Source organism: Aulonocara sp. 'chitande type north' Nkhata Bay, linkage group LG1 (genome assembly GCF_057382095.1).
Source record: "Aulonocara sp. 'chitande type north' Nkhata Bay isolate Kocher_YH1m ecotype deep benthic linkage group LG1, A_spYH_male_GT1.1, whole genome shotgun sequence".
In the NCBI taxonomy this organism is placed as follows: domain Eukaryota; kingdom Metazoa; phylum Chordata; class Actinopteri; order Cichliformes; family Cichlidae; genus Aulonocara; species Aulonocara sp. 'chitande type north' Nkhata Bay.
The window spans coordinates 9,133,556-9,159,183 of NC_141344.1; the positions used below are offsets into that span (position 1 = coordinate 9,133,556).

Sequence of the window (25,628 nt, forward strand, 5' to 3'; positions counted from 1 at the left end):
TATACTGGCATGCTGCCTGCAAATCTCTGGAAATCTACTGAAGGGACTAAACGTGCCTCCAAAATATTTTCCCTCATGTTGTGTTTTGATGATGGTGGTTGAGAGCATAGCCTTGTTGGTCCTAAATCACTCATAGGTGATTTAGGACAAGTCACAGAGGATTTGAAATCTAATGACTACAAAACCCCCACAGCATGTGACTCGCATCATTTTCCTACTCATCAAACCATTCAGCTACCCCCATGTTCCACATGGAGCGTACGTGGGTTCGAGGTATGGTGGATGCTGACTGAGCAATTTACTGACCTTAAATAATATTCATAGTATGTTGCAACAGCTACCTTGACTCCCTCCATAACAAATATTCAAAGACCAGCATATATATTTTTAAGTATTGGAATTGATCAATAAAATGCTGAAAAAGTGTGTTGCTTTTGGGAATTTGAAAACTGAGTATGGGAACTTTTTATAAGATTTGAGATTTTGTAGAATCATTTATTAGATTAGCTGAAAAAGACATTAATAGTGACCCCTTTTTTTTTTTAAATTGCCTGGTTAGAAGTTTATATTGCATCTTCATCTGTAAGCTGTTAAATCATGGTTTGCATTGTTGTGAACTATATTTACTCTGCATGAGTACTTAAACACACTGGGTGATTATTGCTGCCCTGCATCAAAATATAAAATATTTGCTGATTTCCAGAAAAAACATTATTACCTTGTTCAATTCAGTTAAAAATGCCTATAAAAATATTCAGTCTCATAGTTTTGTCACAAAAAAGCAAATCAATTTTTCTTCGCTTATGACCTGTTTGCGCTCATTGTATTTCAGCTTCTCCAACACAATTTGTATATTTGCATAGCCTTCTTTTAATTGCACAGAACGACCAATTGACCATAATGGCTATTATACAGTAGGATACACTTTAAGATGGCTTTTGACCTCTCAGTTGATGCTAGACCAACGTAACGCAGCTGCTTCCTTCAGCAGATTAAAATCTTGTACATGTATGTACAAAATGACCAGGCAACAAATAAGCTACTAGAATCTTCAAAATCATTAGAATGTTGTGGCTCTGGAGAAAAGAAAAACCCCATCAGACTCTTCCCTCTCATTACCTGAGCCAGTAAAAATGTGAGGTGGTATTTAATCTGGAGGATGTACAGGTCTCATTACTGATGCCTGGTTAAGGTAAACAATAAATTATTTTGTTTTGGAACTGTATCTAGAAATATATTGATTAAACTGAAGTGGCAGTTGTCAAAGTGTTTTTGTGGCTCCCTTGATTAGACTGGAATACCAAAACACAAGTCTTTTCTCTTTCCCTTAATCCATGCTCTTGACACACACCCTGCAAACTGAATGAGATGCCTATGGCTTGTCTTGATCACCCACTGTCATCCAAAACATGAACAAAGTATGCCCTTTTCATTAAATCGTTGATGTTTCGTCAATGTTTGGATGTAGTGGAGCATATAAATAGAAAAAAACCCATCTTTTCATATCGTATTTACAATTGCCACTTGTGAAATAACATGACTGTAGAGCAAATTGAGTATGAATTTTGACATCAGCAACCCCAAATTAGTAAAGTGTTTGATTTCATACAGCAAGTGGGATGCTAGACAGTGTATTGGTATGAGTACAAGTCTACTTTGCTCAAAGTGTCTGTTTTTACTACAGAATGGATGAATGAATTAGAAGGTATTTTCTTTAGCATTATTTTAAAAAGGTGCAATTAATGGTAAGAAAAGGCAATATCAAAGAAAATCCAGGGTGTCTGTAACATTCAGCATAATTTTATTTTTTAAAAAGCAAGGCTCTCAATAAGGTTTTGTTTCGTATGTATGCTAAGATGTAAGTTAATAATAAGGAGTAGGAAGGCTGTTTTTTTCTTGAAAATTTTCCCCCTGTCAATTTAACATTTTATAAGATAAATAATTCTATATTAAACATTCGTTTTTTTTTCAATTTTTTTTCAAATATGTCCCGAGTTTCTGTTCTCAAAGTTGGTTTAATTATTAGTTTTATCTTTAAATTAACTAAATTGAGTTGTGTTATTTATGCACTATATGTCACGCGTTTCCCACGTTTTCTCCCATTATAATAATCAAATAAGGAGAATCAGACGCTATTATGTAACAAAAAAAATAGTCGTCCGTTGCGTAACAACACTGCCCGCCCCCTTTTCACTCGCTCCGCGCATGCGAAGTACAGATATACACGCCGCCATTGAGGGACCCACGATCTGGAGGAAAGGGTCAGAGAGGTACTTCTACCAGCGGTGCCTGCACGTTTTTCCAGTCTTCTGCTACAACTTTGGCTTGAGCTACCGTTTTTAATACTTGACTCAGGCTCTTGACTTATTTGCTGTGGATGTTTTTGGGTCGAAAACTGTCTTCATCGTTACTACAAGGGAGCCTGTTGTTTTTCTTTTTTTTTCTTTTAAAAAAAAAGTAGATTCTAGAAGTAACGGGCAGCAGCTATAACGAGGCTACAGCAGGCTAGCTAACGTTAGCCAGCGACCTGGCTAGCTGCACACGAGCTGAGCATTGCTCGGTGGTGGCGGGGGGGCGGTTTGCCTACAGTGTCATTTGATGGATCCGAGGATCGCCTGGTTCCAACCAGAACAACGTGGACCCGCTAACAACCTGTGGATGCAGATTTGGGAGATGACACAGAGAATTGGCTACTTGTACGTGAATAACAGCTACACTACTGTATCGAGCCCAAAAGCTAACGTTAACGGGGTGTCGGGAGCCGTCGTCGCAGAAGGAAACGAGGCACCCGATACAAAAAGCAGCGGCATCGGAGAAGCCAAGACTCAGGGGATGTCGGCCCCGATGGGGGATGGAGAATTGACAGTACAGGGGGACTTCATACCACTCGAAACTAACAGCAACCACAACAGCCGAGTCGTTGGTACGGGCGGTGTCGGTGGAGGAGGGCAGCAACAGCACGGCAGCGGGGTCGCTGTTAGCAGAGTCACGGACGGACAGCCCCCCAAAAGAAAAAGGGACAACAAAGCTAGCACTTTCGGATTCAGTGTCATCTTAAACGGTGACAACAAAGAATATGTTGGTTACACGGGCACGCCATGGAAAGAAAGGAACTACTCGGAGGGAATTATAGGGTAAGAAAGAGTTTAACGAAGTTGGAAAAGAGAGAACCTTTATAAATTATTTTACTGTATTGGACCCCTTAATGAGGGTGTGAATGTGTAAGCCAACCCCAAGTAGGTGTTCACCTGCAGTGTTTTATTTATTTGTTTATTTAAAGCCTAACTTGAACACCTGCATGCTGAGATAATTGAGGCTGTCAGATCCCATCCCCACCCACTTTGTCAGCTCCACCTATCGTGTTGGGCAACCATGTGCAATGTTTTCTAATTGCATTAAGGCTCATTTGAGCATAAAATTTAATACTTTTGGTTGAAAGGCACCTTATTTAAGACTATTATATAAGGTTATGAAAAGGTGCTGTGGTGGGAGTGGCGTGAGTTCACATGGCTCCTTGGCCAAAATCATATGGTATCTCCTTTGCAGTCCAGAGTTAAAAGAAAAAAAGTTTGATAGTGCTCTCTGCCACTATCATGAAACACCAAAATAAGGAAGTATATTGTGGAAGAATGGCTTTTTATCCCTCCAAAGTTGCAGAGACTTAGAGTCGGTGTTAAGCTCTATGGTTTGCATATCGATGACCAGCTCCTTGTTACAGTCTAATTATTATTTCGATTCTACGTGGTTCTGGATAAATATTCAACACCATATGAGTCTCTGTAGTATTTAGAACATTATAGTGATCATTTAGGTTAAGTGATAAGTGTACCCAGTCTTGTTCTTATACGTACTCATTACTGTTGCTGGGTAAAGTTCATGTTTGCGTTCACCAACAACTTTAGGCGAAAGTGGGGAGGCGAAAACTCCTTTAATAGAAACGAACCTTTGGAAGAAACAGACCACTTCAACTGGTTATGAGAGGGAAGCAAAGAGAAGGAAAATGGAGAAATGACAAACAGTACAATAAAAAGTCAGTAAGTTGGTGGGGGTCAGTAACTGCAGATCAAAAGCCTTCTGCTCTTGAGCCAAACACACCTGCAGTACAAGGAGAAAGAGAGGACAAACAGTTAATGGCATTCAATGCTGGTGTACTCAGAATGCTCAGAGGGTGAAAGATATGACAGAGGACAAATTGCAAAGGTAAAGAATAACATCATGACACTGACAAATACAAGGTGAAGGAATGCAAATCAACTCGAAACAGGTTGGCTAACCTGGGCTGATGGTAGATCAAATCTGCTGTATGGATGCTATACTACGATTGTGGTTGTGAAGTGGCCTTTTAGTTAGTGTCGCTGTGGATTTCTATTAGCCTGCGGAGTGTGATCATAAGTGCTGTTAGTCTGTGGACAGCTAAGGAGTGTTTGTAGCCCCTTTTAAGGAATTAAATTATTTTCCTGTTATTTCTAGCCACTAACAACGGTGTATTTTAACACAGAGTGCACTGTGAAAGCAAAAGAAAATGCAAGTTAAAAGAATTTTTGGCATTGGTGGTGATTTTTGACCAGCACTCATGGATAGTCAACATGGTTATAGCATTGTTATGGCAATCAGTCTGTTTCCCTGCTTACAAACAAACCCTGCTTAAAATCTGGTTGTCTTTGAAATATTTATTATGGTCCTAATGCTTTTCCTTTGGAGAGGGGTCAAAGACTCTTTGGGTACCAACATTATTCATATGCAAGGGAAAAAATACTGGAGTTTAATGCTAACTTCAGCAGTTATTTGATTCATAATTTCCACAAAGCAGATTCTGGCAGCTACTAAACTATACTATCACTTCATTTGAGAGACACTCACTTCATTTACTGAGAATGAGATTTGATTCCGTAGAGAGCATGCATGTTTAAATTGCCGGGCTTATATTGTTGTTCCTACCTACTACATTTAGTCTTCTAGCATTAGTCTACAGTATTGAACTACATGACTCAATGAGAGAAGACTGCCTATATTAACTTTTTGCCTTTTTCTTTTCATTCTTGTCATTTGTTTCTTTTAGATGTGATCACTGTGGGGAAATATTTTGGTGGGTGGGGCTCTTGTTTTAATTTTCTTTTTCTTAAAGAGCAGAAGTTTGTCTCTTTTCCCACCCCTTCCTGTTAGGCAAGTGCAGACAAGCAGAACACCCTAGTGTGGAGTTTAGTCTTTGGCTGATTCTCATTTATAGTAATATTGTAGCTCTGTGTTTGCTTAAGGACATTCCTTAGTGATTAGCTGGGCTAATACTAAAACCTGAACCTCAGAGTCAGAATCGGACTTCAACCACCACGGAAGGCTTTCTGTTTAACCATACTGTAGTAAATCACAGGGCCAATGTGATGTATGGCAGTACAGTAAATGTATTTTGAAAATGAACATGTGCAGAGCTACTGTATATGTGAATGGTTCACTGTAAAATATCCCTTGTTATACATGTTTTGTTGCTAGGGAGTTGTAGCCTGGGAGCACACTAATGCAACACCTTGAGTCAGACAGATGGAATATACTTTTAAATCAGTGGCTTTAAAAAGCACTGCTGTCATGGGTGCTAGCATTAATGGTCATGTTGTTCATGAGAAGAGTATCTTGTGGCTGATTGGTTCTTGCTTAAAAAGACTATACTTTTCTACTGTTTTTGACTGTGAGATGTAGTTACCTGGGATTTCAAAGACCGCTTGTCCTATTTTATTTATGTCATGTGCACATTTCTTGATTTGGCCGGCATATTGGATGTGATACAACCACTGGTTGGTAGGGGGAAAAATGTTCCAACTGGTTGGCAAGTTCCTGTGTGTCGCTAGGTGAAATTGGTTTCACCAATTTCTTCCTTTTTTTTTTTTTTTTTTGCCTGGAGATTGGCACACTTGCCTATAGAGTTTCATGTTTATCTTAGCGTACTAACTAACTCTAAGCCCAGAAGTAGTAAAACTTGAGAGGGTACGATGGTAAACTGGAAAAGGAGAATGCTTGCCTTTAGGGCTGAACGATTATGGAAAATAATCTAATTGCGATTTTTTTTGCCCCAATATTGCGATTGCGATGCGATATGCGATTATTTTTTTAAGGTCTTTGTCTTCTGTATTATTAAACAAAGACAAGCAATACATCATATAGTATGGCCAATACTATATTACATTAATTTTAAACTGTTCTTTCCTGGAAGACAGACCTCTGTTATGATGACATGAGGTGATGCATGAATTGATGACTGACATTTTTATTTAACTTCTTCAATCACAACAGTATATTTGAACATACACAATAGTTTATTTTTAGCTTACAAACATCTGAGCATAAAGTGCTGACAAGGAACCCTGGTGTAAACATTAAAATGAAAGTCAGTGCAATGTGCAGATTGCAGAAATATACATAAACAAAATCAGTGGCTTTACCACACTCAGTTTTTCGACATCTGTGAACTACTAGACAGTCATTCAATTAAAAAATAATATTAAATAAATAAAACTAATAAATAAAAAATACACACATCTTACTGATCTCTGCAGTCAGTAACATTACACATAAAGTGCAAACATAATAGCAATTGTATAAACACACACACAAACACGCCTTTAAAATTTAAAGGCGTGAAATTGGACGGTCTAGTTCTGATTAGCGTCACCGCTGTCTCGGTGGAGTTTAATAAACTCGGCCGTCTGCTTCTTGCTATCTAAAATATAACCAGACACTGGTGTAAATTCTCGACTGTCTCATACTTCTGTTTAATAAGTTTTCTGTTTGACGTTTAGTCAGCTGTGTGAAAACCAAGGAGGAACCCACCCGGGGGATTAATAAAGTTTTATTTTATCTAATCTAATAACTTTAATCTCAGCCAAACCGATTTACTCACGAACAAACAAAACACTGAAAAAAGCCCAACAATAACATTTTTAGGTTGTCTAAGTGACTTATATATTACGTTTAACCCGAGCAGCGAAACTCCGCGGTGATCTGAAAATGATGTGCCGGGAGTTGTGCCGTTCTCGGCCGCATCAGTAACCCTCGAGCTCCCGGCTAGCTGTCGAGCTGGTGGGTAGCAGACGCCTCTGAAAACGTCGAAGCACTTTTGCAAATATGGGATATCTTGATAAACCGAGCAGATATTTGATGTTTACACAACTACTTTCTCGCCTGAAAATATGTTAAAAGTTTATTTTGTGACCCAGAAAGATTAGTATGAGTAATTTTAAAACTTAGTAGCGGCCGCCATTGCTGGAAACTGGAGTTTGGCTGGGCCGCGCTATGAATTCTGGGATATGGTAGTAATTTGGACAGCCTTCGGCGCGTCGCTGTGACGTAATCGGTCTACAAATGCGGCCTCAGGAGGATGCAGCCCATGAATTTGGACATGTCCAGAGTATAATCGCAGCCTTTGCGGTTAGAAAATTGCACTTGATCATGTCGCGATATTATCGCAAATGCGATATATCGTTCAGCCCTACTTGCCTTCAAAGCAAAAGCTCTGTATTTTGCAAAATGTTGGCTACACTACTAAGGCACAGCTTTTACTTTGAAGGTGAACCCTCTTCATGTTCAGTTTGCGTCACAGTTTCACTACATCTTGGAGAGTAGCTGGACAGTGTTTCTTAGACAATCCGTCATTGCCATTCAAAGTACAACTGTAGCAATATGTCACCAAAGCAATCGCAAGGCTGCTATTTAACCAACTGGTTGGGAAATACACTTTTCCCTCGCAACAAGTGGTTGCCAGGGGGCTGGCTGGCTAGTCTTTAGGCGTGCATGGGTGGGGATTTTAGTAATAATTTTCCCAGCAACTGCAGTAAACCTCTAGCAACCACATGCAACCGAATGCCTTATTCACGTGATCCTACATTGTCACCATGACAAAATGGTGTGGAAGTTAATACCATGTGATCTGTGGACATGAGTGTGCAAAACATCAATTGAAGTTGATGAGGTTTTCAACAATTTGAATTTATAGGCTCAGTCACCAGTTTTCGTTCACAGTAAGACTTTAAGTCTACTCTCATAAAAATTGGGTGATTCTAAAGATCAGACCAAAGCCATGCTCATTGGTTAACCCCATCTTCACCTTCACTTTTAGTGGGATGATGTTAAGTTTTGCTGAATTGAATTATGGATTTGTTGCTTTGCTTGCTGAGCTTGCAGTGAAAAGTCCAGTAGAATTCATCTTGTCAAGTGCTGTTACAGGTGTTAGCCAACCAAATGAGCTTTATTCAAATCATTTGGTGTGGCTTTGGTCAGTCAAATCAGGTTATTAAAATATACTGAAAATAAAGTGGTTGCACTTCTAGTTTGATGAACTGTAGACAATATGAATCCTTGTGGAGAGTCATCACCCTGTCTATTAACAAATGTATTAGCATGCAAGCTAGCTTGTCTCAGTCCAAGATTTATTGTTGTACCTTTACAAGTTGCTGTTGCTATGACAATCATGCCAACATGACCAGAGAAATCTTGCATTACTCATGTTAAATCTTCCAAGTTTCTTCTCTGTGATTCATCTGTGATTAGTAAGAGCTATCTAAGTGAGCCATATAATAATAATAATAATAATATTGAGCAAGTGTTGGTTACACGTGTGAAAAACTGTTCTAAAGCCTTTCATCTGCGCTCTTAAGAGAACAGGGTAGTGTGGGTTCAACACAGAAATTTGCAGACATAGGGTCCGCTCTTCGTACCTCGCTAAGTAAGTTAGCTGGATTTGATTGTTGACGATTTTGCGTGATCTTGGATCGTTCGGTTCTCCGAAGCTCATCCGGGACTTGCTGTCATAGCAACAGATCCGTAAGTGTAAACCTGCTCGGGAGCAGGCTTACTTTATGTAAACAAGATTAGATCGCGGCCACTCAGGTATGTCCGCTTCATGTATACGAAAGCAACAGCGATATTTTACCACTGTTTTACCATAAATAAATATTATCAATGTAACTAAAGATAATGCAGTATTTGATCCTTTCATTGATTCCATACAGATACATACAGGTCATTTCCTAAAAAAAGGGAAATGTACTATTAATCATTCTATTTCATGTATTTGATTATTTCAGCTGTAATTCATATTTTAGAGTAGTAATTGTAAATTACTTCGTGTAATCAAGATGAGAGACCACGGTTATAAAAGCGAAGGTGGATTTGGGAAGTCTGTCGCAGCCATGTCCTGTCCGTATACGCGAGCAGCCCATTGCGGAAGGTGCAAGATTGATAAGGAGAGTTCTCAGAATTCAGCGTATATTGCGGGATAGACAGGATCCTTTAGCTCAGCGCGACAGTGTGCTCATAGAGAGATATCGATTTTCCCGTGAGGGTATTATTTACTTAACCAACTTGTTGACGAGGAGGTGCAGGACCACCACCTGTCTTTTTTTTTGCTCTGCCCTTTTCTTGGTTGCTGTTATAAACAAACAGATTATTTCAGGGTCTCTTTTCAAGAGACTAAAAGCAATATAAGTGATAAATATTACCGTTCTGAAGAATATTCTTATATTTCACTTTTACTTGTTCCCATGTTCTAGTGGGTCCTGTTGTGGCTCTAATGTGAAAGAGGATATAATGTAATATAATATAGTGTAATATAATAAATTTACCCTACTGCCTACTGGTGTTGGCCAGAGGGGCCGATGGCGTGATATGGCAGCCTCGCTTCTGTCAGTCTGCCCCAGGGCAGCTGTGGCTACAACCGTAGCTGCCTCCACCAGTGTGTGAATGTGAGAGTGAATGAATAGTGGTATTGTAAAGCGCTTTGGGTGCCTTGAAAAGCGCTATATAAATCCAATCTATTATTATTATTATTATTATTATTATTATTATTATTATTATTATTAAATTACTTGCGAGTTTAATTTGTCAGCAACTTTCTGCCAGTCCTCTCTCCTTGCTTTTGCAGCCTTTGCAGTGTTCCCTTGCGTTTTAATTAAACTCTGAAACTCCTGAAATCCCTCAATCAAGAGTTCTTGCTCTGCTGCCGAAAAATACCGAGCGCACTCCTTCGACATTTTCGCCGACCAATCAAAGGGTTGCCGATCAATGTTTCTACTATCGATGCGTAGCCCCTGTTAAGCCACCCAGTGATCTCACATTACTTCATCCAGCTATACTAATCGTCAACAACAGGTGTGTTCGGAGAACCGGAATAGCGAGCTCAAAGTTAGCGCGATGATTTGATCTTGGATGTGTCATTTGATCTTGGATGTAGTAAGCGACGTACGAAGAACGGACCCATAGTCTATATTGTACCTGAGCATTTTGTTGTTGTTTTGTTTTTTTAATAAACAAAACAACAAACAACATAAACTGCCCACTGTGGCTACTGTTGGTGTCATTTTGGTTCATCCTTTTCTCCTTCAAGCCCTCTTCTCCAGTCAGGATTCTACTAAGATCTAGTGTCTTAGTTATTTCGTTATGGGCTGTTGGTTGTGTACCCAGAATGTAGTGTAGGAATAGGCACACAAATTTTCCTTTACAGAGTGGCATAAGGCAAAAGTGGAAAATGAGCATTTCAGTTCTTCACCTTTTGATTTTTTTAAGAAGAAGGTAAAGAAGTTTTTAAAAAAACAAAACACTTTTAAAATAAAAAATTCCACTCAAGCTTTTACTGGGATTCCTGTCTGGTTTTAGTCTGTGACCAGCCAAATTTTTGCCATTTTTGCCCCCCTGTGCAGTGACATGCTTTAGATTCTTTTTCCCAAATCTGTCTTGTCAATGTTTTGGGCAGCAGGCGTATGTAAACCAGAGAATCACTGTTGCATTTTTGGTATTTGAAAATGGCAAAACAGAGCAATATGGTAGTGCATTTTTCCATGGGACAATCTGTACACTATATTTGGGCATGTGGGTTGGCTAGAGAGGCAGAGGCATGTGCTTATTTGTGTTTGGCGCTCCTCCAGGTTTTCTGGAACTTAAATGGTCCAAGCAAGCAGCCTGCCTCTTGATGGCAATGGATCAGTGTTTACATGCTCCACACGGCCTTACTTCCATTAAACAAAGCCAACCCACTTGAGAGTGAAACCTGAGCCCTTTCTGTCCATCCAATCAGATTAGGAGCTTGAAGGGAGTGTTTCCACCTAATTTTCTAGTCATGTAGAACAGCTATTTAGATTCTTGATATGGTCACAGGAAGTAAGTGTAGATGGTAGAACTGTGGCCTTTTTCTGTCCTGCAGAACACATGTTGTGCTTTTTATTGTGTAGATAATGTCTCAAGGTTAGTCATTTACAGCAGGGACATGATGTTAGAATTCAAAGTGATAGGTAGTTTTATTAGATTACAAGGCTGCGTGACTCTAGTAAATTCATAATCATAATTGTTTTGGTCAGTAGTGTTGTACTGTGGTGATTGTGTTGACTAAAATGGCTTTGCCCTTGACTGTTAAATTAAAACAAAACTAAAAAAACAAAAGGGGGGGAAAAAAGAAGCAATTGAATCAGTGAGGAGGGTGGAGGACACATTGTGATCTGGTAGGACGTTTTATGCCCAGACTAATAGGTGTTTTGATTATATAGCTGTTCTCAAAAGGCCAAGTGCTCATCTGCCCCAACTGTGAAAAGTTTGCTTGTGCAGACGGCCCCAGTTGGCAGTAAACTTGCATGCCTTGGGAGACCTACACAGTAGTAACTAGAAAGTAATAGAGAGCCATAGCTAATCGCAAACTGTAGCATGCTACAGACAGTAAACTGGGTGAGAGATTCTGAGGGCTCTCAAGACCAAAGTAACTGTTCATGATTCTTCCACAGATTCAACTGTGGAAATGTTGCTTTACTTCCTGTCAATTGGTAAACTTTACTGAAAGCACTCTTCTCATCATTACTCTACCTGAACAAAATGGTGATTTGAGCTTTTAGGTTGGGGCAAAAATTCACTGCTGTAAAGTAAAAAGATGAAACCTGCTTTAAAAAATGCAAAAAGGAGTCTTTAAATGCAGATTATTTTGTTTTGACGATCTTAAAATTAAGCTTGCTATACTACATGTGTCCATTTTTGTTAACTTAAATGGCATTTCCAAACATGGGAGACAAAACATCTGAAATAGCAAGTCATAGTAACAAAGATTTATAGCTAATGCAAGTAGTCCAGAGGCATTTAAGTAGACGTTAAGGTACCAAGTTCATTGCATTTGAAGTTAACTGAATTTGTGCTTAATATTTTGGATATGTTTGTGCATGCCCACGGCCACGACACAGAAATGAAAGAGTAAAACAAAAATAAACAACCCTCATGTCAAACCTGACCATAGTTTTCACCTTAGCTGAGGGCTCCAGTTATAGAGTACATCTCTTACAAGCTAATTAAATGTGTGGTTAATAGTTCACTAATGAGTTGACTCACCATATTGTTTTATTACCATTTACTGCATCTATTTTTTTTAGATATTTATATGACCCTAGGACACCCATAGACAGTGCCTCTGTGACTAAAACTCTGTTAGTGGAGCTGTGGTTCATCTAGTTTCTGCTGGCTTTGACATCCATGTCACCCTCTCCTTTTTCTTTCTCTGCTTACTGGCTGGCTGTCAGCCAAAGTGTGTAAGCTTGTAGTGAGAAAGAAGCCTTATGCATGTCCTGTGAATACCATGTAAAACGGGCCCACTCTGAACAGCACGTGTGGGCAGCTGGTCATACTGTCTTCCCATGTGTAGTGAGGAATGTAGTTGTTTTTTTCCCTTTTTTCTTCTCTCTTCCAGTCCTATGGAAACTTCCTGTGTTCCAGTGCGATGCAGTGAACTTGTAAAACAGTATTTTCCAAAGGAAAGATCGTAACTGACTCTTGTCTATTAGTAGTTTAAAAAAACAAAACAAGGAAAAACAGCCACACAAACATTTTATTACCATTTTCTGTTTATTGCACTGTTGTAGGTGAGCTTTGCATGGCTGACAGTTAAAAATGGAGCCCTATTTATTTAAAGCGAGGCGTTTTAGCTCCTCTTCTTTTAAGTTTATTTTCTTATTGCTCATTGCGAATAGAAGGTTTGATCAGCAAATGGGTAGACTTTCTATGCTAACAGCCTGGTACGAGTTGACTGTCTGAAACTGAGTGCTTAGAGGACCCTGAATTTTGGTGGTAAATACACAGAACTCATTATTTAAACCTATCACAGTGATTGATATAGAGATTTTCTTGGTGACTGTTTCAACTAACAGAGGACTGAAGACCTAGTCTAAAAGCTAGAAAACGCATGGTTAACAATCATGTGGTTGAGTTTACACTGAGACTGCTGCATCTGTTCTTTTACATCAAAGTACTGCAAAACTGTGCTGGTTTGTCTACATGTTTGCAACTAGCAGAAGTACTCCTGGATTGTATTTGATGACTAGCCAGGGCAGCAGCATTTTAAACATTAGTTGCACACATCCTTAATATGAGCATCAACCATTGTAACTTTATTTATTTTTAAACATGATGATTAGAGTGATTTTCAAGCTCCAACTACTATCCTGGACTATATCAGGTTTCTGGTGTAGCTATTCCTATTTAGACCATAGCACCCTGGTACATCATTCAGGTGTACCCAGGCCTGTCACACTTAGTCAGCAGTGTGTGGGCTTTTGTGTAACTGGAGCTGTGTTGTCCCAGTGGCCAACATTTACCACCGGATCAGTTCATTGATGAAACATTAATGAATATGCCATCTGTGTGACACTGACGCGTCTACTTCTGTTTGTGCTCGTCCTCATTTAGCAATGCTGTGTGTAATGCGACTGGTTTGCCTCCAGGCATCCCCGTCAGTTCAAAGCTACTGTTGTTGAAGATGTCATTTCATAGACACAGCAGTGTCATGTAACGTTGCTGTAGATGTGCATGGAACCCTTTGTTGCAAAGGTTGGCACAGCACAAATTTCAAGCCTTGATTTGACTAAAAGGATAATGTTTGAACTTGTTTTGGCTAAATATACCAACAAAAATGGCGAGAACTGTAGCATGATTAATCTGGTGCATAACTAGACTGCATTGAGCAGGTGTTTTTCGGCACAGGAATGTCTTAAAGTGGCCATTAAATATTAAATTCTAAAGGTTTGCTTCAGTAAATACATTTATTGGAACATCCAGTAAATGTTGCTCAGTGTGATGTGACAGTAACCTCTTTTTCCTTCATTCTCACCAACTTAACAGATGGCTCTCATTCACATGAACGCTTTTCAGCACCACACCCAATCCTGCATCTCTACCCTAATTTTTCTGTCTTACCTCTGATGTGTGTGTGTATATATATATATATATATATATATATATATATATATATATATATATATATATATATATATATATATATATATATATATATATATATATATATATATATATATATATATATATATATTTATTTTTTTATTTTATTTTTGACTTGGAATTATTTTTCCAACCACCAGAAGGCCCTATTGTGCCTCCTGGACAGGGTGTGTCCTCATGAAGTATAGCCCCTTTTACAGGAATTTATTTACAAAAACATTCAAGTATGCATAAAAAAAAAAAGTGCATTTGGTTGGAGTGTACAGTCTTGTTTTCGAGTATAAATTTTAATGCATAAACTGAGTCCTTGTGATTTGTGCCAAGTTTAGTGGGGAATGAAGCCAACCAAGTTCAGCAACTCAACTCAAGCTGTGCTGTGTCAAGTCTCACCCTCACTGTCAGCAATTTGAAACTTAAGCTGCCAAGTTTTTCATCCTTACCTCTGACCTGTCAGTCCTGCTCCTGCACTGAATCACTGCCTGATCACTGATGTTTTAATCTCTGTAGGCTTTGAGGGAAATGGTTACTCATTGCTTCTCATTTTCTATTTATTATTATTATTATTATTATTATTATTATTATTATTATTATTCCTTTATTTATCCAGGTAAAAAAAATCTCATTGAGATTAAAAATCTCATTTCCAAGAGAGACCTGGCATCATGGCAACAAAAGTCACATACCACATAGGTATATAACATTTAAAACATCATTTGTTATGCGGTTAAGAGCTCAGAGCTCTGTCTCTTCCGCTGTGATAAATCATTTCAAATGTGATTTAACTGACTGGGAAGATATTTTGATTATTGTGGAGCAATATCGTGAATTTCACTGATTAGGGCACATATGTTGCCATACCCCCCCATACATACATGACATTGCCTAATGGTGCTGGACACCTGGGGACCTACACGTTGAATTGCAGTCACCAACCAATCATTTGATAGAAAGTAAAACATTTTTAAATGTTTTCTAAGATTTGTTTGAACTTTTATAGTAATATTTAGCTTTTTAAGTGCGATTGGTGAAAACTAGACCTTTGACTGTGCTTTCAGCTATCACAGACTGTTTTTCATAGTTTTTTTTTTTCTATTTTTATAAATGAAATGATTAGTAAAAGCACTGCTTTAATTCCTCAGACCGACACAAAGTCAATTCCAGTACTCTGGGGAGTAGGGCTGTGCGATATGACCAAAATCTCATATCCCGATATAAGACATCTATCGTCCCGATAACGATATAAATCACAAAAATTTAACATTTTCTGTGAATCTCGGGCAGCTCGACTTGTGTGAAGTGTTTCCAGCTGGGTGTCGTGTACCTGGAGTCGAGTGTTTTAACCGATGCATGTAACGATACATTTTTAGACATAAATTTAATGGCCGCCGTTTTCTTTGAGTATTTATTACACAGCCTGCTGCGGGGAAAAGCCTGTTCTAACGTTTGAGTCTAAGGTTTTTTTAGCACCTGACGGGTCTTTTTTTGCTTTTCATCCGTAAATACTCTGCATACTCTTTCACGTGATTCAGTTTATTTTGAAAAGTCTCAACAGGATCTTGAGCTTTATTGTGAAAGGTTTATATGTAAAATAAACAAGCGGACACGCGTTGGTTTTACCGTCGTTGTTGCTAACAACAACGCATAAAAACAGGCGCTTGTCCGTCTGTAGTATATTAAATATAAGAGAAAGAGAGAACTTTAAGAAATTAATATAGCCACTACAGTGACCATCAAAACGATGAAAAAATATTGCCATAAACAGTTTATTTTGCGACACCACGAAACAAACGATAGCGTAAAATGAAACGATAGACGTTTTTATATCGTCATCCGATATATATATGTTATATCGAACAGCGTTACTGGGGAGTCAAAAAGTGGTGTCAGAAGAAAATTCAACATTGCTCCTAAGCAGCTCTGCTCCATTCATATTTTATTCATACATATTGACCAAATTACATTAGAGTACAAAACACAACTGGTTTAAAATGAAGCAGCACTAATGTTAGAGGCAGCAATTGGGAATAAACATGACTGGCAACATTTCAAACACTAGAATAAGCTTGTTGGAGGAAAGTGTTAGACTTCTCTCCAAGTCTCAGCTCTCTGGAAAGCTGCTCTTCTAGGTTATGTAACACCACAGTGATATAGGCAAGTGGGATTATGTGATAAATGGTACCAAGGGTCCTGAAGCTTTCAAGTCAGGCAGGCCAGAGGACTGGGATGTAATTTGATCCTAGAAGGTGAGGCCAGAGGAGGAATTCATTATTTGTTTTTAAATGTGTGCTCTCATCACTTGAAAACAAGGAAGCAGTAGTACTGTTTGCTGTAAAATGAAACCTAGTGGTGCTGTTGGTAAGTGAAACTGCTTGACATCAATGTTCTGTTGAGAATGCATTTGACAGAGGTTAATTTAACTTGACCTATTTTTAGGTATCCTGAATGAAGCCATGGTGACGTGTGTTCTCTAAACCATGAGATTAAAAGTAATTCTCCTGTAATGCAGATTGGAGCTTTTCAGTTTCTGTTTACCCTTAAATGAAACTTAGTGTGTGATTGAGGCTGAAATTTCTCCAGCGTCATTGGAGGGTGGGGCAAAAAAACCCAAACAACTATTTGCATTCTTGGATGTCCAAAAGAAATGAATTGTATGTGGTACCAGCTTGTGTTCTGTATAAAAACCTGCACTTAAGGTTATCAAACTTTTCAGAAGGAAGATGCAAACAGCAGTAACATGTTTGATGTGAAAGAAGGAAGCGAATGAAACTAAATGAAGCCATTCTGTTCACTTTATTTCTGTATTTGAGGTCAGCAGTCTGAAGCTTTCTTTAAGATGAAACCGTCCTTCCAGCTAATGGAAGCATCTTTGTGACAGATGTAATATCAGCATGCTTTTCTGGGGAGAAAAAATTGCTTTGGGGATCTTGTCTTGTCTTTATCTGCCCATAGTGGTAATCAGTTTTCAGTTAGTATTACTTAGAAGTAGAGCAGGGCGATATGGCCAAAAATATTTATCACGATATATATATTTGAAAATTTGCAATAACTATATAACTGACGATATAATTGATGCAAGACAAAATACAACTCCACAACATTACTAGCGCAAAAAGACAACCTTCCATTTATTTTCACTTAAACAAGAAGCTGGTTTTTATGTACATTAAAGCTTTATAAAAATGTAACAGTGCAAATGCAAATTCCTTGCTGAAAGCTGACACATCCTGAGCATAACCATGTATAATATCCACTAAAGTTAAAAAGAAGTGCTTTGCAACATTAAACTGCAGTGTGCAGTACGTATTTTTCGTACCATAAGGTGCACGGGATTATAAGGCATATTAAGCGAAACAAAGCAGTCAGATAAATCAAACTTTATTAAACTCATTCTTCTTGCTTCCTCCACTTCTGTACCATTGATTCATTAATGTTGAATTCTCTGGCAGCTGCTCTATTCCCATTTTGTTGCAGTATATTAATGACTAACCTCATATTGTGGATGGATTATTTCAGTTGTTCTCCTGACTGAAGTTTGGTCCGTTTACAGCATCCTGCCATGCGATTGCATTTGTCTTTAACTATCAGGAACCTTAACGTTAACTTTTATAAGTGGGAAAAGTGTTAGTGTTTGTCCTCCAGCTTCACTGTTTATGTTATGCTAACATAGCTGTGTCGCTAGCGATCACGTAGCACATCATTATATACCAACTAGTCCAACTTCAGTAACCCTACAAACGTCACTGCTGTTTAGTTTCCTGTCTTCATTTATGTTGGAAGTGATAGCAGAGGTGTACGTTTGAATTTTTTCAGAAATCTCTGTCAGAACATGCAATATCATGCTTAGGTAACTAGCGAAACTAGCGAGCTAACTTCCGCTAGCTTCCTGCTAACTTCTAACTCCGTTAAATGTAATAAATTTTGTTTTCATGGATGCCTGGAAGTTAAACTTCTTAGTTACACCTGGTAAAGCAGCAATGCTGATCGTTTTATTAAAGATGAAAGAATTTAGACAGTTTTTAACTCTCAGTGATGCTGCAGTGTTCGTTTGACCAGAAGCATACGGAGTTTAGGATCCAGATTACTCCCAGATTTAAGAGCATCTTAGTCCGACAAATACGACAATAACGATGGCCGCTTGCATGTTCTGCAAAAAAATGTGCTTTGTCGTGTATCTGACGGACAAACGCCAAAACAGTTCCACATCACTGAAGTTGCACCATTTTTACAAACCAATTCTGGTTCATCTGTTTCACTCAACAATCGGCCATGTGCGTATGAAAACAAAGGCACTGCGCATGCGCGTTTTACTCATATTCTATCGCGATATTTCATTTTCCTATTGTTGCCTAACATTATACCGGTATTACCGTGAACTGTATAATATGGCCCAGCCCTACTTAGAAGTATCATCTCCCCACAATTTTTCTTTGCATTTTCAGTAACTCGTTCACTTACGAACAGCCAGTTGAGCAGCATTGAGACCCAAGAATAGCAGTTAAATATTAAAGTTTTCATTTATCACAGTTAGAACAGCAGTAATATTTTTAGAAATCATCCTACTTGACCCTCTGCTAATGGAACTAGAATTCCTGATTTTAAAAGTGTACTTAATTTCCTAGTCTAATCATTGCTCAAGTTAAATGCCCTATGCTACTTTGATCTAGAATAGGGCATGATGTGCCCCTTTCAGAGTTTGGGGTGTTTCATAAAATTGTCTTAATTAATAAAATAGGAGTGCCTACTTTATAATTAATTATGATTATTGTTATTATTATTTTAAGTAGCCATCTTTTTGTGTTTAGATTAACTGTTAATTTGTACACACAATGTTTTTGTCCAGCAAATCAGGGGTTAGTTTAAGGACATCAAGATGGTATTTGACTAAAGGGGGAGAGAGTTCTGCATTGTAGGTACAGTTAAGTTTCTGAAAACAAGAAATGATGAAGGTGAGGCTCAGTTTCCTTAACTATCAGGTGAGGAGAGCTTGATGTATAAAGCCCCAGTAAGATGACACACACAAGCTCTTTGGAGTGGAATCTAAACAACAGTCAGCAATACCAGCTGTCATATGCTTTTTCTTTACTGGTATCACTGTCTAATATGAATTGGTTAATTTTGGCCTAATGTGTGTCAATTGTCTGCACACAAACTTGTCTCTCCTTATGTGTATGTAGACATGACTGGTCAGTGAAAATGTCAACACACGTGGACAAAGTGACCCATTCCAAGGACAAAAGCTTAGCCCTTACTACTTTCCCCCTTTTTCTTTTAAACGGACATATGCACTGTAGAGGTTCCTGTTGTTTTTACGCTGCCTGACAGTTTACCAAATATAAATGGTTGGCTTTAAACTTAAAACACCACTAGTTATGTTATTTTTGGAAGACTAAAACTCTCATGCTATTTGGAGGAATAACACCCAGATATTACGTGTCTCAGAACACCACCATTAGGCAACTCGTATGCTCTGTCATAATATGAAATTCAGTCAAAAAATTTTATTTATTTATTTTCTATTTTTTTGATTGTACTGATAAGCATGAATTTATTTGCCAAGGGAAGGTCAAGTCTTTGGATCCAGCCTGCTGAGTTGTCTTTAATTTTTGGCCTGCTCACTGCAAAATGTGCATGAATACAGTGCTTGCATCTTCTAAACAATTGTCCTTGCAAAAACTGTTCAAATATTATAATAATTTGCCTGGAGATCATACTCTCATTTGGATTTTCAGCAACTAAAGCTTATATGCAGAAACACTGCTGCTAGTTATATCCTTTTCCTGGCATTACATATTTGCAATGCTACTGTCAGAGGATCCCAGAATGGTTCAACCCAATGAGCGAAATTTTACCTTTTGTTTTTGGCATTAGACTTTTACTAATTACTTTTAGTAATGTATTTTTAACTGTTGTTGCTGTGTGGTGTGGTTTTTTTTTTTTTTTTTTTTTTTTTTTTTTTAAACACAAATTTACATTGTGGTGGTTTCTGCATTTTTATTTTCATTCTTTGCCTCTACTTAACTGGTATATGGATTTGGATGCATATGTCCTATATGATATATTATTGTACTGCTGTACTGTCACAAACAACCAGATGGAGTAAGATTTCATGCAGTAATGACTAAACTTTAGATTAAATTTTTTTTTTTTTTTTTTAAATAATGATACCTTATATTTTAAGTTTTATTTCAGTCTGGTATTCTTCCACTATTTTTGACAGCACTGTTTTGTTCTCTACAGGCTACATGAGGAGATTATAGACTTCTATAACTACATCTCCCCACGGCCAGAGGAAGAGAAAATGAGACTGGAGGTGGTGGACAGAATCAAGGAAGTCATCCATGACTTGTGGCCAAGTGCTGAGGTATATTTTATTCTTAAACCCTAACAACTGCAAAAGTTTTCTTTAGGCAGAATGTTGGTTTGGATATTGAGAGATAATAGATTTATTTTTTGGGGGAAAAAATCCACTTGTGGGGTTTGTCAGTGAAAGCACCACTTCAGATTATTAGTTTTAATCTGAAAGCTATCTAATGTCTATTTTACCGTATCTTATTTTATTTTTTGCACAAATAAATGATTTGTAACACAGTGAAAACCTTTAACATGCTTTCTTAAGTGAATTTTAAGGAAGTGCTTGAAAAGGACAGTTTCTGCAAATAGCTTTTATTGCAAAGTACTTTGTGGAGTCATAAATGCTGACAGAGACCGAGCTCTATGGCCATACTACCTTTGACACAGTGGTCTCTGTAACTTATACAGGTCCTTCTCAAAAAAATTTGCGTATTGTGATAAAGTGCATTATTTTCTGTAATGTACTGATAAACATTAGACTTTCATATATTTCAGATTCATTACACACAACTGAAGTAGTTCGAGCCTTTTATCGTTTTAATATTGATGATTTTGGCATACAGCTCATGAAAACCCAAATTTCCTATCTCAAAAACTTAGCATATTTCATCCGACCAATAAAAGAAAAGTGTTTTTAATACAAAAAAAGTCAACCTTCAAATAATTATGTTCAGTTATGCAGTCAAAACTTGGTCGGGAATCCTTTTGCGGAAATGACTGCTTCAATGCGGCGTGGCATGGAGGCAATCAGCCTGTGGCACTGCTGAGGTGTTATGGAGGCCCAGGATGCTTCGATAGCGGCCTTAAGCTCATCCAGAGTGTATCCCACAGATTCTCTATGGGGTTCAGGTCAGGAGAGTTGGCAGGCCAATCGAGCACAGTAATACCATGGTCAGTAAACCATTTACCAGTGGTTTTGGCACTGTAAGCAGGTGCCAGGTCGTGCTGAAAAATGAAATCTTCATCTCCATAAAGCTTTTCAGCAGATGGAAGCATGAAGTGCTCCAAAATCTCCTGATAGCTAGCTGCATTGACCCTGCCCTTGATAAAACACAGTGGACCAACACCAGCAGCTGACATGGCACCCCAGACCATCACTGACTGTGGGTACTTGACACGGGACTTCAGGCATTTTGGCATTTCCCTCTCCCCAGTCTTCCTCCAGACTCTTGATGGCATCTTGATTTCTGAATGACATGCAAAAGTTGCTTTCATCCGAAAAAAGTACTTTGGACCACTGAGTAACAGTCCAGTGCTGCTTCTCTGTAGCCCAGGTCAGGCGCTTCTGCCGCTGTTTCTGGTTCAAAAGTGGCTTTACCTGGGGAATGCGGCACCAGCCCATTTCCTGCACATACCTGTACACGGTGGCTCTGGATGTTTCTACTCCAGACTCTACTGCTTCCGCAGGTCCCCCAAGGTCTGGAATCGGTCCTTCTCCACAATCTTCCTCAGGGTCCGGTCACCTCTTCTCGTTGTGCAGCGTTTTCTGCCACACTTTTTCCTTCCCACAGACTTCCCACTTAGGTGACTTGATACAGCCCTCTGGGAGCAGCCTATTCGTTCAGAAATTTCTTTCTGTGTCTTACTCGTTTAGAGGACCTTTTCATGATATGCTAATTTTTTGAGATAGGAATTTTGGGTTTTCATTAGCTGTATGCCAAAATCATCAATATTAAAACAATGACAGGCTTGAACTACTTCAGTTGTGTGTAATGAATCTGAAATATATGAAAGTCTAATGTTTATCAGTACATTACAGAAAATAATGAACTTTATCACAATATGCTAATTTTTTTTGAGAAGGACCTGTAACTGTCAGATACCAGTGTTGGTTTACAATACTAATCAGGCTGTTTGTGATGTAGCTAATGGCTACAGGCGTCAGGCTTTTATAAAGCATCCTGTTTTCTGTTATCTCGCTGCTGCACAGTACTGTTTGGGTCATTTTATTACTGCCACCTCAGGCATTATTGTACCCGCTGACTTTGATCCTGCTGATAGAGCAGTGTGCTTCAAAGTGTGTCTGCCCTGGGAATAGCAGCTCCTAAATGAGGAGCACAACACTGTCCCAATTGTGGTCAGCTTTATTTATTTTTTCCCCCCCACCATGAAGTGAGCAGGAGCAGCGTTGTCATCAGGTCAGTGTGATGCCTGTTTAATTAGCTTAGATGCCAAGAAGTCCAGCAGTCACGCTGTTGCTGTACCAAATTGAAATCTTGCCAGGTAAACATGTAGGATTGTCTCATTCAAAAAGCACCAAGCCTGCCACTAAATCACTGCTATGTTGAGCTGTAAAAATGTATTCATGCACGCTGTAGAACAGGTTTTTGTTGTAGTCAGTTGTAGCGTGGGAAAATCAAGGAAAGCTATCATAGTGCTTGTTTCAGTTTGCCAGCAGGGTAATCTATGTCATGGGTTGTCAGAGCTATAAAGGTGTGTAGGAGTTTAAAGAAACATTGTGATTAAAAAGACCTTTGTGACATGCTTTATCTGCATTTCTTATCCTAAACAAAAAAATATCTACATGTGTGTAACTGCTTGTCCTTTATCTTCAGGTGGAAGTGTTTGGGAGTTTCAGCACTGGTCTTTATCTGCCAACAAGGTGAGCTATGCAGCATTCATCATTTTTGCCAAACTGTAACTGAACTGGCTTATTACCACAGTTACTTAACTCACCTATGGAGAAAGTGCTCTGTCTAGCCAGGCTTTGAGGGTCAAGTGGTTTAGTAATTTTAGCACCACTGATCCTGGAGCTCATAAAGGATTTACTCAGAGTGGCTCCCCACTGCTGACAGACAACAAGAAGACAACACCCCACCCCCCTCAACACACAGGCAGGCATGCCACCTGCATTAGTGAACTCTTAACACCATACTGAGCGCTTTAAAAGGGCTCAGCTGTTCATTAATGCTTTATTTTTCACTGACTGATTTCTTTGACATTTTTGGATCATTTCTAGAGACATGACTGTTTGTATTGAGCTGCCAGAGTAGAGTGTTTTGTGGTCTGCGTGTATATTTTTGTTTGCACGCCTCTTGTTTGTACTGGGTGCTTGTGTGTGACACATGGCACTGCTGACTTAATACACATTGGCTGACTCTTAAAAGGCTCTGTCAGGAGCTGCACATTGCTTTTCCACAAGAGGGAACCAAAGCCATCTGCCATCTATCTGCAGTTATCTAACACACAGGATAGGTTTAAGGTGGACCACTTGTGCGTTTCCTTGGCATTTGTTTTGTGTATGCAGTTAGTGATGGAAGCTCATGCTCAAATTTTGAAATGATGTCACAAGTAATTCTTCTGAGTCACACATTTGGGCTTCACACGTCCACACCCTGCTTGTAATGCTCAGCAGAGACTGGACCACAGTTTGAGAACCCACAGCCTTAAAATTACTTTTGAACTTCGGGGCTAAGACAGGGCAGTATAAGAAAGATGAGGATTATATAAAACTTTTGTGTACTTGATTACAAATTATGGAACAAGTGAACTTCAAATCCAGCTGGTTTATCATATAATACCTGTTGACTGGAGTAGAAAATTTTAGCAAAATCACGCCACACTCACTTGTACAGAGGAACAATGTGCAGTGTCTTTATGTGCGACGATAAATTTCAGCTGAAGTTATTTTAGTTGTGCACCTAATGTTAAAGCTGCATTGTTTTTAGTTTAGTGAGGGTCAATATTTTTGTCACATGACAAACTTGAAACTAAATGTTTTGCTGTGAAGATAAACCAGAAATGCTTCTGCGGTGTGTTGGTGTTTTTGAGGGACTCATATAGAAGAGTTGGATTAAAATAACTTTTTTTTCCCCTCCTCTTCATTTTCCCCTCTCAACAGTGACATTGACCTGGTAGTTTTTGGGAAGTGGGAGTCACTCCCTCTCTGGACTTTAGAAGAGGCGCTCCGAAAGAAAAACGTCGCAGATGAAAACTCCATCAAAGTTTTGGACAAAGCCACAGTAAGACTTCATTTCCAGTTTTTCTTCTGTGTTTAGAGGTATAAATCTGTAAAGCCACAACCTGTGGAAAAAGCAAACATGGAATCATTGCAAGCTACTAATTATCTGCAATAAATCAGATTCATGTAGAGTACATTTCATCCAAACTAAAGTGATGTGGTTCTAGCAGTGGCACAGCATGTAATGATCTTGAAGCTAACATTGTCATTCATATCACATCATTTTTGTTTTTTCAACCAATTCCAAAAGTTTAATTAACAATCTGTGCTTTGTTAATAGATTTTTCCTAACATTTGGGTTTATACCACCTCAGACGATTTAGTAAAAGCCTTTTCTGCTTTGCAACTGTCGCTTATTATGGTTCTTAAAAAGCCTATAAGCAGTTGTAGGGGAATATCAAGTGGATTTTAGTTGAGGATTATCAGTTGTGTATGATTGCATGTGAACCTGTTGTTTTCACACTTACAGACACACTTGGACACAAAGTAGTTTATAGGTGCAGATTTAAAATTATAAATGTCTTTTATAACAAGTGTGAGGGATTCGTATTCTGTGTCACACATGTTCCAGGTTCCCATCATTAAACTGACAGACTCTTACACTGAAGTTAAAGTGGACATCAGCTTCAATGTGACGAGTGGAGTGAAAGCTGCACGTCTCATCAAGGAATTCAAAGAGGTACAGTTTACAGTACAGTTTCTGTTCAGTATGTATGATCCTTTTTTTTGCTCCATGTATTTTTCTGTATTAACACCTGTAAGGCTGAGTTCCCTCTTTTAGAGATGTGTACATTGTTTGAGCACTGTTGTAGTTGATCTTAGACCTTAATCTGTGTGGGATCACCCCGAGGTCTTCCTGAATCCTGAAGATGCTTGCTTTCTCGTGAGGCTACTTTATATAAAAATGTACAATATAATAATCCCTATTGTCTTTATTCTGTAGAAATATCCTGTGCTGCCTTATCTGGTCCTGGTGCTGAAGCAGTTTCTACTGCAACGGGACCTCAATGAGGTTTTTACCGGTGGAATTGGCTCCTACAGTCTCTTTCTCATGGCTGTCAGCTTTCTGCAG

At 38.6% G+C, this 25,628-nt stretch overlaps 1 protein-coding gene across 1 annotated transcript in view; it reads left to right on the top strand.

Annotated features, from left to right (window-relative positions):
- The first annotated feature begins 2,206 nt into the window (after positions 1–2,206).
- Positions 2,207–25,628, top strand: part of tent4b (terminal nucleotidyltransferase 4B) — a 29,418-nt gene continuing 5,996 nt past the window's right edge. The window contains exons 1-6 of the mRNA XM_086261043.1: positions 2,207–3,134; positions 20,482–20,605; positions 23,151–23,197; positions 24,437–24,557; positions 25,128–25,235; positions 25,500–25,628. Coding sequence (XP_086117169.1) covers positions 2,599–3,134; positions 20,482–20,605; positions 23,151–23,197; positions 24,437–24,557; positions 25,128–25,235; positions 25,500–25,628 — 1,065 coding nt within the window. The 5' untranslated portion in view covers positions 2,207–2,598. The remainder of the gene's footprint in view (positions 3,135–20,481; positions 20,606–23,150; positions 23,198–24,436; positions 24,558–25,127; positions 25,236–25,499) is intronic.